Source organism: Fusarium proliferatum (assembly GCF_900067095.1).
Source record: "Fusarium proliferatum ET1 genome assembly, contig: FPRO_scaffold002, whole genome shotgun sequence".
Classification (NCBI taxonomy): domain Eukaryota; kingdom Fungi; phylum Ascomycota; class Sordariomycetes; order Hypocreales; family Nectriaceae; genus Fusarium; species Fusarium proliferatum.
In genome coordinates, this window is record NW_022194791.1 from 1,988,170 (window position 1) to 2,002,676 (window position 14,507).

The 14,507-nt window shown below is 51.7% G+C and overlaps 2 protein-coding genes across 2 annotated transcripts; one reads left to right on the forward strand and one right to left on the reverse strand.

Moving 5' to 3' along the window:
• Positions 1-105: 105 nt before the first annotated feature.
• FPRO_03126 (uncharacterized protein) lies at positions 106-6,383 on the forward strand (the record flags this gene model as incomplete). Its single annotated transcript, XM_031226696.1, has 6 exons — positions 106-149; positions 203-764; positions 816-903; positions 952-2,787; positions 2,836-3,976; positions 4,055-6,383. The coding sequence occupies 6 exons, from the start codon at positions 106-108 to the stop codon at positions 6,381-6,383; spliced, it is 6,000 nt and encodes a 1,999-aa protein (XP_031077207.1).
• Positions 6,384-8,083: 1,700 nt separating this feature from the next.
• FPRO_03125 (uncharacterized protein) lies at positions 8,084-11,702 on the reverse strand (the record flags this gene model as incomplete). The annotated part of the gene is made up of 2 exons (XM_031226697.1): positions 8,084-11,434; positions 11,673-11,702. 2 exons carry the CDS (start codon positions 11,700-11,702, stop codon positions 8,084-8,086), a joined length of 3,381 nt encoding a protein of 1,126 aa, XP_031077208.1.
• Positions 11,703-14,507: the final 2,805 nt, after the last annotated feature.

Sequence of the window (14,507 nt, forward strand, 5' to 3'; positions counted from 1 at the left end):
CAGTAGTGTGCGTCTTGGTTGACCCAAGATCCCATTCGTTTTCCTTTCACTTTCCTAGCCTCATCTACTCTTCGTTACACTCGTTCTAATACTAATGTCGCTTTCATGACGAACAATCACCGTCAGGCCCTGGTTGCGGCCTTTACTTTGTAAGTCATCCCCTACCACCACCATACGAACTGATCGAATAACCAGAGAACAGTGGCCTGGTCGCCCATGCTGGTATAGCCGGTGCCTTTCTTCTTCTAAATAATCGTGCTTCCAAAATCATTCGAGATGCTCCGAGGCTGGCCCTCATCGCGTTCCTTATTTCTTCAGCCCTATGGGCTCAAATCGATTTCTTCGCCTTTTTACTTAATATCAACTCTATGCCAGGCTGTCAGATCATGGTTACCTTTGCATCAACATTCGATCAGTTCGCACGAGTGTCCATACAACAGAGTCTATTATGGATCTTCAGCACCCACAGTCTTGCGTCTCTCACTGAGATAGGTGTCATGCAAGGATTCATTGTCTTACGGCTTATTCTTGGAGGAGTCTTCGTAGGGATCCAGCGCCCACAGCTGAACACTATCTGTTTGACTCAAACGTCAATTCTACCGGTTGGGATTACCGTGTCTGTTATCGACACTGCTTTCGTGGCTTTCCTCTTAATCAGAGTTATCTCTCGGGGTGTCTATTCGGAGACCCAAAGAGGAGCCATTAGTCCTCGTCAGTCCCGAGCGGTTGCTCTTGTTGTGCTGGGTTTGATAATATGGACAGGAGTAAGTATAGACGACCGATAGATGAGCTCAATCATAACTGACTATGCTTAGACTAGTGCTCCTTTGATGCTGAGCATTCAGCCCATGTCCATTGTTGTTCGAACAACTGTTCCTTCAGTAGGCCTGTTGATACTAATCGGTAGGTCTGCTCTCAACTATCCGTCCATAAATTAAGCTGACTCGATAGGCATACTCACTTTGTTCCAAGATCGACTGTTTCCCGACAACTCAAAGCACATGCAACCAGCGGACGTCAACGATTTCGATGCCTCGCGAGACTTCAACACACGACAGATGACCAGTGCGGATATGCGTCGCCCGAGGAGTTATGACGAGATAGCGAGAACATCTGCAGCCGATTTCACAGGAGCATCAAAACTTTGGCCAGTTCCCACAGAACCCAAACGAGAGCTACCTTTGATCACGATGCCAGCTGCTGGGCAAGCCAACATTGGAATGGGTGGTGTTCCCGTGCTAGGGCAACTTTTCCCTCTACCAAGAACTCAGACTTTACCAAGCTCGACGAAACCCGAAGGCTATCGCCAGACCTTGCACCAGGCAAATTTGAGCACATCTAGCTCCGGATCCAGCTCTGATTCCAGGACCTCAGCTTCCAGCCAGGAGAACTGGGCCGACACCGTCAAACTAGCCGAATCTCAACACAGCTCTTTATCTTCAGAGAATACAGCCTCCGCCACTACTTCAGCTTTCTTGTCACCGGGGATGGAGGAAGTCCGACGACGATCCCCTCGGCAGTCTCCTCGACAGTTGCCATCGCCAGCCCTTTCAATCTTTCCTCGTACGGCTCCCTCCACGTTGCAAGCACGCACTCCCACCAAAGCCGGAGGGGAAGCCATCGTGAACTTCTCTTTGCCTGTAGACGCCAGAGTACCGCGCCCCTACCAGCCAATGCGAAATCAGCCCCCGAAATCAGCACCTTTGGCCGTCATTCCCAGAAGCAACGCGATCGAGATCATGGCCAAGAGAGAAGACTCTGCAAAAACATTGTCGGTGGTTCATCGTCCTCGCCCGATACCAAGAAAGTCGAACATCGATCGCGCCCTCTTCCCAGCAGAAGGGTCTCCAAACCTCCAGCATCACAAGCGATCACTGTCGTGTGGTTCCGTGAGATTCAAACAGCCGCATGACACACCAGCAGAAATAAATTACGATTTATCTCGTTTAAATGAATTTGCCAATGTTCTACACGCCAACATCCCAACACCAACTGAAGCCGACCGCATCACGAGGCGACGATCACGATCTATGGTTGAGCTACCAATATTACCGGCTGATATCGAGTTCAAGCCGAACCGCAACGAAGCGAAAGCACAGATCGACAAGTCAAATACTCTGACCGCTCCAACCAAGACGCCAGCAAGCCTTACTTTAGGTGAGACGTCGATTCAATTTCCCAAGAGTCCTCAGCCTACAACTGCTCAACTTGATAATGAGCCAGTATCTGCGACAAGCTCATCTTGGCGTGACCCGCATGGCAAGGGATACGGTCGACGATCCTCGCCTATCCTGCCAGTTGAAGACCTGAGCGCACTCACGCCTTCTACGGTTAGAGATGAGGATTTTGCTCTTGACGCGGATATCAGGTCGCCTGCGATGCAGGTTCACGTGCAGAGGGCACTGACCGTGACCGTTACGGCAAAACATCAACAACAGAGCGGACTCCGAGTTGCGGAGACTATATCAGCATCTAGCGATGAGAGTTCTCGGGAGCCATTACCCTTGACTGTCCGCAAGCCATCTGCCGAAGCTAATGTCGGCTCTGAATCGGAATTGCGACGAGCCGAGGACACGCACCTCACCGCAAAACAACATTTCTGGCCATCCCAAGTGGGGGAAATCCGTCCAGCAACTTTCTCAGACAGGGGATATGCGACAAAGCCTCGTCGGAGTCTTCCGCCAGCACCGCTGGTTTTCCGCCGGACCGACAGTTTCTACGCGGAGCCATCGCCTGTGGAATCCGACCTTTCTGAAGAAGATGTGGGAATTTTGCCAGACAGGACCCGTAAGTTCATCTGAATTTGCTATTGCGCAATCGCTAACAGTGGATAAGATTTTGGTTCTCCAGGCTCATCTTATCAGGTAGCAGAAAACGATAGACTGGCACTGTTGACAAATCTGGAACTGGAGCTGAACGAACAGGAACACCAATGGCAAACCATTCGCCATACCATGCACGTTCGTGATTCGCTATCAACTGTGGGAACATCTCCTAGCCGAGATTCGCGATATGGGTATGGAAGTGCACGGCTGTCAAAGCTTGCCCAGCAACGAGGCCAGCTGGATGCAGACTACGACATTCTGGCGCTTTTCCCTCAGGCCGACTCGAAATCCAGGACGAAATTGGCGGCTAGCTCGACATACCCCAGGTTTACGAACTCATTAGCAACTCCTACCCCTCCTGATACTGATGAAGAGAGCGAATACGCCGATGATCACGAGGGTTCCATTGGTCATGCCCAGATCAGTCCTGCCAAGACGGCCATGGTGCTGTGGCGCCCCATAGCTTCCGTGCAAGCGGTTACCAGCACTAGCAATGCACCGTCACTCTGGACCCCTGCTCCCAGGCCACCGAGGAAAATCTCCCCAGTGGAAATCGCAGGGAGGTCAATTCGAGGACCGGTGAGGAAGGACATCAGATCTCTCGTGATTGAGAGCTCAAGACTTTGGGAGAAACCTGAATCAAAGACTGAGGTATCCAGTGACGGACTTTGGCAGCCAGTGTCTCAAGTCAAAACCCAAGTGGTGGAAGTTAAGGTCCAGCAGTCAAAACCTCCCCGCAACCCCCCGCGTCGCATCAAACGTGTCACTATGCTGCCAGATATCCTGGAGAGTCCAAAACCACTCCCTGATAGGCGCGGGACACTTGGGATCTTCCAATTCCCATGGGGTGATCGGTCAGACTGTGCGACAATAGCACCGATGTTCATGTCTGGCATGACTTATCAACCTGTGGTGGATGGGGGTATGCAGACGCAGATGCAGCATAGCGGCTCGGTGTTTGACATTGAAGACTACGAGCAGGATGACGGGGAGTACTACGATTCGAGCGAAACGTACGATAGCGACGATGAGGACTGTTTTGAACTGGCCCAGCCTGTACCCCAGCTAACGGACACGTATTTCCACGGAGCCCCGCCTGAAAAAATGTCAACTTCTCACGAGGACGAACTAAAGCCTCGGTCAATTGATGAGTAAGTAAAAATCGGCCACATTGACCTAGGCTGGCCTGGGTATTGTCAAGAATGAGGCTGATTGTTTTTTCTCTGTAGACAAGGTATAGATTCGGAGCTTTTGAAACATTGCGAGACATTCGAGGATGCTTATGCCAAGGATGTGCAGATGCAGATGCACGACAGCGGCAGAGATGACAAAGCCAATGATCGGACAAGTCTCCGTACACAGACCCAGGTAAAGTATGACGAAGATGGAGACGCCGACAGCGAGAGCGAAAGCACACAGGCTGGAGATTACAGCGCAAAAGCCGGTGCAGCAGTTGGTGCTCCCACCACCTCAACAACCACCATGGCGATGACGATTCCGGATATGGATCTCCGGGAGCACGCCTCTGAGAAAAATCGAATCAGGGTCCGCCAGCAGCCGCAATTTGGGGGTCAAGTTGCATCAATAAGCATGCCTGTGCCGCTGATGGCTCGCTGCTTATTGATGGACGTGGGTCGAAATGAACAAGATTGGGCTGGCGCACCAATCACCAAAGACAATGGCACTCATGCGACGCTCAAATCCATCTTAGACCCCTGCACTGACAGGGAGTCTAAGTCCCGTGGCGCCCCAGGCGCAGGGCATCCGCACGAGCAACAGCAGCAGGCAACGCTTCTGTTCCGTTTCTTAGAGGATTCCATTTCTAAGCCAGCCGACCTTAAGCTTGATTGTGACTCTCCGACTCCGCAGCCGCTAAGTCCGCTCGTCATTTACAAATCCGAATCCCCGACACGCCGGCGACAAATCTTGGTTATTAACTTGTTGTATCCTCCATCAATTCCCGCTCAGTCTTCTCTTCAGCAAACAACAAACTATCCGAACATTTCCATGGCTCTGTGGACTCCTAGCACCCTTGTCTCACGTCCCAACAAAGGACTCCCTCAACCCGACGACTCTACCTGGAACTCTTATCTTCCTGCTGGTGAGGCTGCACGCCTCCTCCCTGCAAAGGCCGACATGCCTTCCATCACAAGCAACTCGCTCTGGACCGCCCCTATCAAAAAGGCGCCTGTCAACAACTTTGGACTTTGGGGAACCATACAACCGCTACCAGGCATGTGGACTCAATCGCCAGTCAACGCCAAGATCTCATACGGTCTTCCCCAGCCTGATGCTGAAACCTGGGCAACCTATCTCATCGTCGAGGACGATGCTACCCGAGTAAAGCCTAGAGAGGCCGAGCCTCTACCTGTAGATAGCACCTCCTTGTGGACTCCTGCCATACCCGTTATTTCCGAGATCGTGTCCGAGGATGGTCTCTGGAGCGGATCAAGCTCCGCACCTTCGGTCACCGGCTCCGAACCCTCTACACCTAGCGAGACCTCGGCGGTCAATTCTGGCTTGTGGGAGCCTCTTCCCGCTACTGCTTCCGTTGGTGATGAAGAGCCGGACGGTCTGTTTAGCCTCAGCCACCGGCGCACCGACTACCGCACAACGAAATTGGCGCCTGCTGCCCAGGGTATGGAACGCTCACCACGAAGAGCTCTAGAGGCCTTCCCCGATTTTGGATTTACCCACCTCTGGAACATGGCCCCTCTTTGGGATTCCAAGGCCAATGCCGCCGCCATTCAGTTGCAGCGTGAGATTGATTCGTTGGTTTCGGAGGGCCTATTTAGCCTGAATCACCGCCGAAACAACTTCCGTACTACGTCCGAGAGCCCCGCAGCGCTCGAGACCCGACCCAAGCAGCGCATCTCGCAGCAATCTCTGCCGAAGCTCAACACAGATAGCCTCTGGTCTGTGCGCGCTTCTAGCCAGGATGTTACCGAGATCAATTGGCTTGCTCTCTCCACAGTCCGACCGAGAACTGCCTCGGTTGTGTCTTTCACTGATAGCGAGTCCGTCGTTTCTGATGTGCCCGCACTCACCAGGGCTTCCTCCATCAAGTCAGAGAAGTCCCGGCCCGCTGCTACACCCGCTGAGTGGCTCGCTGCCTTGGACGAGGCCATTAGACTCGGATCTGGAAAGGCCCCAGAGATGGACACCGAGGATCCTTGCGCACCCGACTCCGACAACTATCAACTATGGTCCAAGCCCGGCGCTGACGTTGGCGAGCCTGTCATCGCATCAGATGAGCTTTGGAAGCCCTCTACTGCCCGCTTCCTCGAATTGACACCCACACTTAGCGAATTCGATAAGCAGCATATTGCATCTGGCACTTCTCAACGTGGTCGCGTTCAGAAGGCCCGCCCTCCTATGCCTCTCTACCCTGGCTCGTCCTCATCCGCCTTTCTCCCGGGCGCCAGCGAGACTCCCCGCGACTTCAGTGCACAGGGACTTTGGGTTCGCTCACAGTCTCCTGCTCCTGGGACTAAGGACGACGGTTCATGGATTGACAAGTCTCTTAGAAAGGGACTATCATTCGTGCAACTGTGGTAACAGAACCCTGCATGGAAAACAGCGACAACGACAACCCCCGCTAGGTTGGGGCTGGGTTGTGTGACATGACGTTACGATCATCAGATTTCTCGGACATGATTTTGCGAAATTATAGCATGAAATTGCTTTATACCTTGCTTTCAAAGCGGATGATGTTACTATTTGAACCGCAGTAACAGCCAGTTGGAGGAAATAGGAGCGTGCTTGACTTGATTTGGTCTTGGTCTTGGCCCTTGGCCCTAGCATTTGATTTTAACCGTTTGGCGTTGGACGCGATAGGTCTCTACATCGCGGGTGGGTTTCTTTGTCTCATTGCGTGCATTTGCTCACGCCTGCTGTATGAGTAGCAAACAACACGGCGCAGTCAACCTGAGCCTCAGAAAAGTAGCTGAAGCATTCGAACTCGAATGACAAATCGATCAAAATACCAATAAATGACTCGATATATTTACTAGCCTCTTGAACCTTGCGCTTCATATGCCTCAACTTGTAAAACTTTCGTATGTCACAACTTCCGGAAGGCTCCATTCTATCATGCCATGATGGTCCCTCAAAAGAAGAAATTTGTTTAGGCTGATTTAGAGGAACATACCCTTGCGACTTGCATTATTACCTGTGGCACGATTCCAACATGTTCCTTCTGAGCCACTCACCACCGACTAACTATTCCCAACATCGACAAGACATCACGTAGACCAAGGTTCACGAAACTTGAGACTACAAAAATATAGGCAGTAAATCGTCATGTCCGTTATAACCTCTCTATCCATGCGTGAATGCATCATAACAACAGGCTGGAGCTGGAAAACTTATACGCCGCCTTCGATGTAACATCTCCAAAACCATCAAAAATAAAAATAAAGAAGCTATAGGTAGCCTTTACTCAATCATCTCTCCTTTTCTCCATATGCTCTTTTCCTGTCCGAACCTGTATGTATCCCAAACAGCCCCATGGCTAGCGTCCCCCTGCGTGATTCTCTTCTTTTTGTCTTCCTCATGGCTGTTGATCCGTGTATGTCCAGCTTGGTATTTCCTCCTTTCAAAGGCAGCTTCTGTAGGCAACAACTGTTCTGTCTGTTGTCTCGAGCGAAGGGACGTAAATTCTCTCGAGTAAAAAGGTTGTTTCGCAACCACCTCTGCTTGTTTTTCCTTTTCGTTTGAGTAATCATCAAAGCATTACAGCGTGCCTCGGGGCCGCAAGAATAGAACAGCAGAAATAAGGAACAAGAAAATGAATAACAAACGAAACATTACGTTTCCTCATAAACACAAAGGGACAACGCAAGAAAATTCGTTAAAAAAACCGACACTTCGTAAACTATACTCGCGCGAACGAGTACCGGCATAGGCGCCGCAACGTTTCGTGTTCCGTCTACCGTATTACTTATAAAAAGTCATTAGGAGCTATGCTCGTGGTATGGCGAGTACGCTCTGCCTCGTACAAGGGTCCACCCGGTCCAGAATCTAGCTTCAGTGGGCAATGAGGCTCACCAGAAGCGAGGATACGGACAATTTTCGTCTTGAAAGTATATGTATAGACGAGAAGAATCCAGATGGGTCAGGTCGGTCGGAAGAGCTCATGTCGGGGCGTGAGACAGATCGTCCATGAAACGAGTTCCCAGCCGCTATGCAAATAAATTCCCATATAATTATTCTTTTATACACGCTCAGGTAAAACAGAGCACCAGGATGCAGACTCATCAGTTGACAGTCATCATCTGCATCCGTTGTGGTAGGCCAGAAGATGGCGAGTTTTCGGATGATGCGGCTTCCCTAAGTGAATTGTTGCCGCGGCTTCGTGCCACTCTTCTAGGAGGACTCGAACCGGGGTCGTCAAAGACCCGTGTAAAGGCAGGGCTCGAGTCATGCTGGCGCTCATGTCTGGGTGTTCTCATCGGACTGTGCGTAATCTGATCGGCCTGTCGAACAATGTCGGACAGTGTATCTCGTAAATCGCCGGCTCTCTTGACCAGAGCCTTGAGGCTATTTGTATCGAAGTGGACCTTGCCGTTGTCAGGTGCTTGCTCGGGAGCACGATGTTGCATAGCCCCAATGACAGAACGGACGACCCCCGATACGTCATGAGCCTTGTTGTACTTGTTCTCAGGTGTTCGAGGGCGACTGGGTCTGTTGGAAGGGGGGTTGTCATTCAAAGGCCAATTACCGAAGATATCGTCTTCTGGAGAGAAGACAGATCTTCGCCGGGGAGAGTGACGTTCTCGAACGACAGTGGTTTTGGACATAGCAGGCTCGTGACCATCAAAGGCGGCATCGAGGCGATTCATGGAATGGGCATCGAAGCCTTCGTCTCCGAACGTTTCGTCAATATCGAATGCATCAAAGTTGATAGATGAAGTTGACTTTTCATCATCGTTCTCGTCCAACGACTCTTCATCGGGGGATGCGAGAGCAATAATACCGTCAGCCTCCTTCCAGAGATGCCTTTGAGATCCTTCGAGCATATCCATATCTCGCCCATGACGGCACAGACGTTTCAAATCATTGACAAGAAGCGAGAATTCTCGAATATGGCCGGAATGGGCCTTGACACTTGGTTGTGTCGCACGAATCGATTCTGGCACTGCAAAGATTTTGTCACTCTTGTCGTTGCTGCCAACAGGACCAGCACCAAATTCGAAGTCGTCATCCCAGTCCTCACTGACTGTCTTGGTGCCCATGCCCCATGTGCCATACTTGGACCCGGTAGTCTTGGAATCTTCGGGGGGATCATGAACCACGGGGACGCTCTGGCTTCGAACATGAGTTGGTGTTGGACCTTTGCGTATGGCGGAGCGACCACCTCTAGAGTCCATCTCCTTAGCATAAGCAGTCTTTGGTCGCAAACTCCGTCCAGTATCAAATCTATCGTGTGTCGGGGGTTCGCTCCAGTCGAAGAGAGTGCTAAGTGGGCGGTCATTAGTAGCATCGTGGCCGTTCGTATCAGGAAGGCCATTACCACTAATATTGGCGAGAGCGAGGCGAACATTAGGGTTAATTCCTCTGGAATTCAGTGAACTCCCTTTGGAGGGAGGTGATAAGGGGTTACAGGGAAACTCATCATCTCTAGCCCAATCATCGTCAAATTCGTCGTCCAAGGACAGCCTGCTGTACTCCTTGGTCGTAGTGGTTAAGACATCGTAGGGCGACGGGTTAAATCTCGACTCAAGCCTGAAGCGTGGTGATGCCTCAGATCGCTTGACTGTGCGGACAGGTGTGGATGCATTCTCATCCTCCTCCATGATCTTGTCATCCTCATCCCATGTCCGGCCGAGGATCTCGTGGATTGAGAGACGCTTCGTCTTTGTACCATTGCCAGCGGTGCTTGGTGGTGACTCGTCATACATGGACTCTAACGGGGTCTCGACAGCACGGGCACGTCCGGAGCCAACAGTGCGCAGCGAGTCAAACATGGTATCACTCCTGAAATCTGTGTCATCGTCATCCCCCGATGTGCAATCCCGGGTGTCACCTTCAGAGCTCTCCATGGTGGAGGTCCTGTCGTGCTGCGGTGCCCTAAGTTGTGACATCGCAGTGGAGCTGGTAGAACTTCCGGAGGGTTGGTTAGGCCGAGCCTGGTAAGTGGAAACTCCAGCAGAAGACCCTAACCGGGACGAATCCACATTGAAGTTCGCAAGTCTTGGAACCGTGGGGATTGGTGACGATGAATTCCTTTTACGACCTTTCAACTGCACAGTAGCAGCTGAACCCAGGAACGACCCCTGCCGGCCCGATAATGGTGATGGTGCACGGAGGGTTGATTCCAGCGGCGGATTGGTTCGAAGTTCGGCGCCAGATTGCGCGCCACTCAGCGGTTCCGACACATGTCGCTTATTCCCGATCCCGGATTCAGCGCCACGCTTAGAGCGCCGGATGCTCCCTGTCGTCCTTACCGCCCAGTTTCCTGCAGATGCAAATGGCATTGAGATCGACTTGCGGGGCGTCCTGGAAGGAGTTCCCTCAGATGATGGAGTTTTTTCTTCCGCAGGAGATTGATGAGTGCAAGTGTCTGGTAGAATTTGTGCAGCTGGCAACAGACCTCGAGGGGCAGATGCCGCTGAAACCATTCTTGGTTTCACCAGATGAACTCTGTTGCGCTCGTCGTTCTCAATGCAGATGCGCCTCGAGGAGATTGCTCGAGCATGTGGGCTTAACTCACCAAACCTACCCGGCCCTGTACGTCCGCTTATACTTAATCTTTTAGAGTGAAAGTACGACTTCCATCCGCTCCTTGCAGATGTCGATCTGGAGGGGGGCTCAAGCGGGGAAGGGGCGAGGAACTCGTGGGGTCGTGATGGGTCGTCGAACGAAAAATTGTTCGAATCGGTTGGTGTATTCAGCGCAGAATCGGGTCGAAATTGTTGTAGTGTTGCAGACCTCTGGTGGCTTGTAGCAGGTCTGCGAAGAACGGGTAGGATCTGTAAGTGAGATTTCGCACGCCGTCGCGGTAATGGATCTGGATCGATGCGGGTTGAGGTAGATCGCTTAACGAGCTTGTTTGGGGGGAGTGTTGCTGTTGTAGGATTGCGCAAGATGGGTGCAGCTGAACCGTGGGAAAAGATGGAAGGCGCGTCGGGACCTATACTCGACCGTGTGCTTTCGTGACGAGACAGTGGGCGAATGGAGAGACGCCTTATCCAAGATCCATTGGAAGAGATTGAGTCTCTAGACTCGGGGATAATGGCCGGAGAGTCGGTCTGCCTCACAAAAGAAGAGTTCCTGCTGATGGCCAGAGGAGGGGGAGTCGACTGTGTCTGTGGCATAGGCGGTCGCTGGTAGCGGGAGAGGGGAGGTCTCGAGGCAGTAGTTGGGCGCGGGAGTGTGTGATAGTGCGAGGCGCCGAGAGCAGAGGCAACGGTGTTGCTCGTAGCGGGCCGTGGGGAAGCAAAGTTGCCAGGCGATTGTGATTGCTTGCTTGGCTCGCGGTCTATCGAGACTCGTCTGGAATGAGAAGGACGTCGAGTCGAGTGAGAGAAAGAGTTGGGTTCAGTGGTGGGCTGGCCGAAAACCAAACCGCTGGCCGCTGCAGCGATGGCAGTGCCGGTTCCAACAAGCTGAATAGATAAACACGGTCAATTACTGCTGCAACGGGAAAGATGGTGGGTAAGCCACTTTGGAAAGAGGGTTTGAGGTGATCCAAGAGAAGTGTAGGATAGGGCAGAATTGGGGTGGGATAGGTTAAAGTCTATAACAGCGCCATGTGATGGCTGGTGTGGTGGTGATGATCCTTGGTTGATTCGATGTGGTTGTGGATTGGTTTTGCGGGGAGGACAAAGCTAGCAACGAACTTACACTTGGAACGGTCTGCATAGTAGCTTCCATTGCGAGGGAAGCCGACGCTCTACTCAAGCGAGAGAGAGAATGCAGCGGCTAGCATTCTAGAGGCAGAGGATGGCGGTGCTGGAAACGGAGGTGATGCTCATCGTCGTTCAAGCCATGGACCTGAGAGTTCTCAATGGAGGCAACAAACCTGAAGGCTCAAGGAGAAGCCGTTGTAACCCACACACCCAAGCGCTCCAAAGGTCCCCGACTTTGAGAGAAAGGAAGAGTAGCCCCGGGAGAACGATGCGAAGTCGGGAAGAAGCTAGGCGAAATCTGATTCTGGCCGAACAAACAAAACAATGCGAAGCAAACACACAGACAGACAGACAGACAGCAAGCAAGCAAATGGATGCCTTCTCTCCCCGAAGAACCTCGGCGTCAGTCGGTCGCTTGTGTCTCTCTGACTTCCTGGAGGGTGTTTAAAAGAAAGACGGGGAAAGGGCTTGAGCTTGGAAAGGGAATTTGAGAGACGAAACTTCTGGGCTGAGCTGAGAGTTTGAGGTTGATTAGGCCCAGGTCGCGGGAGCGACTGTCGAAAACAAAGCTTGGCTGGCAGCTGCGGCCGCGGATGTGTTAGTAGGTAGGTACTGTAGGTAGTAGGTACCTACCTACCTTTTAGCGACAGTGCACTTCAGTGTTGGTGCCAGTGATAGTGGGGAGATGGAAATGGAGAACCTGGACCGCCTAGGCCTATAGAACGAACGAATGATTTGTGCAGTGGAAAAGGGAGAGACTACCTATTTAGTTGGAAATAATTGATGTTGCAAAGAAGTTTAGCGTCTTCTTTGGCCCTGTTCTGTTTTCTCCTGGATGTCCTGACAGCAAAGCAAGTTAGCTAGTAGCTAGGTCTATACGTCGGGCAAATTGAGCCCTGAGACGAAAGCGAAGCCTGGGCAATTACATACAACGGGAGAAGAAACAAACATTAAAAAATAAAATAATAAAATGAATGAAAAAAAAGCCGCCCTGAGCCCCTCGTATCGTACGCTTTTCATTACCTGCAACCTGGAGATTACAAGTGAGATTTAGGTGAGGACGGATCGTCTCTGCAGGGATGCGCATCAAGACGGCGACTCCACGGGAAGCCAGGGCACCCAGGTCCTGCATTTGTCTCTTATTAGCGGAGGGAGCCACTGAGCATCTAGCGCCGTTGCGGGCCTCAGGGCTCCTGTAAAGCCGGGAAGCCCACTGAACGTGTCTTATCCCTGGCAATCCAGTGCAAACAAGACTGCAGGTGGCCCGCTGCGGCCCTGCGCTCAGATATGGCGAGTGCCTGAGAAACCTGGAATTGATTGGGTCTGGGCTGGGGCACGTCTCAAGCGCTGAGCAGCAAGAGAGATTAGACCTGCTATTTTGAGTGGAGGGCAGCCATTATTAACATGACTTGCATACAATAGTTGATTCAATGGCCTGAATCTGATATCATAGACACTGACTTAGCATTAGTAAATCGGATCTAAGGTCAAGATGAGGATCCTCCGGTGGATAATAGTCTTGCTGCACTTGCAGGACGGCTTCAGTTTGGTGAAATTGGTTTGACACAGCTCATCCTGATTAAAATGCAATTGCTCACCTAACATCCACTACAATTGTCCTATTGTATGTCAGTAACTACAGTACTGTTGGTAGTCTACTAGTTCGCTGCTACACGAGATCCATCATGCCTCAAAGTCTCAAACATAAATCTCAATATCCTGGAAAGATGCAACGCTTATTATCTAGCGCCTGGGGCTGGCCACCCGTTATTTACCATTCCAAGGAATATCAACTTTAATTTTATCGACCTGTATCCGATCGATGCCCATGAAGTTTGGTATGCTTTTTACGGCTGGAGTGGGCAACACGGCCGCCCTGTGGCTGTTAACCCTGGTACATGAAGCTCCGGACGGGTTACTTCACCGGGGGATTCCTTGGCTTCCTCCGGGGGTTGCATCTCGGGCTCTCCCTACAGCGGTATTTCTGCATCAAAGGGTGGTCTGAACGAAGAATGAGGTGCTTATTCGATCTTCAATGCCACAATACAGGATCGAAGTCGAGGTACTCCACCAAAAGGGCATCTCATCGAGCTGCCCTTGATCCGCGAGCTCAATTGCTCGCTCGCTCGCTATCTTCGTCTCGTCCCGGCCCCGGAGGTGACGACGACGGGGGTCACAACGGGATGGAGACTCCCCGGAACGGACAAAGCAAAGCAGCACAAGATCCCTGCCGTAGAGTCAGAGACCGAGAAACATAATACACGGGCCCTGTCCGTTGCTTGCTCAACGTCAACACAGGCCAAGGCCCCCCGGAGTTTGCTCTGCCACATAACAGCATATGCTATCCGCACCTGTAGGTTGGTATCACCAGCATGTTGTCACAGGGCCCTGGTGACGCTGTCCGCCTGCAAGATTGATGTTCCCGCGTATGCCTCTCGCCGTCGAGCAGCTGGGGGGATGAGATACAACGATCCATTTGCATCATACAACGTGTACAGCTATGTATTCTCGCCCCTGTTGTCACACAGGGCCGCTCCGGGTTGGAGGCGCGGCCCTGGCAGCGACCCTGTTTATCAACAAACCCTTACGATATTCAAGGGATTGATGATTATGAAAAGGGTCCTGGGCATAATGGATACTAAATAGGGTATCAATTCGCGACGCCCACAGAGGAGAACATGTCAGCATATGTCCCTCAAAGTCTGCTCTGAACCAGCCAGTACTCTTATAACATTTCCAATCACGGAAATAGGGGTTGTGTTCCCACTGACTTTGTATCTTGCATATTATGATTGCACTGCCTGAGATCTGTCTGACTGGCATTTCTGAT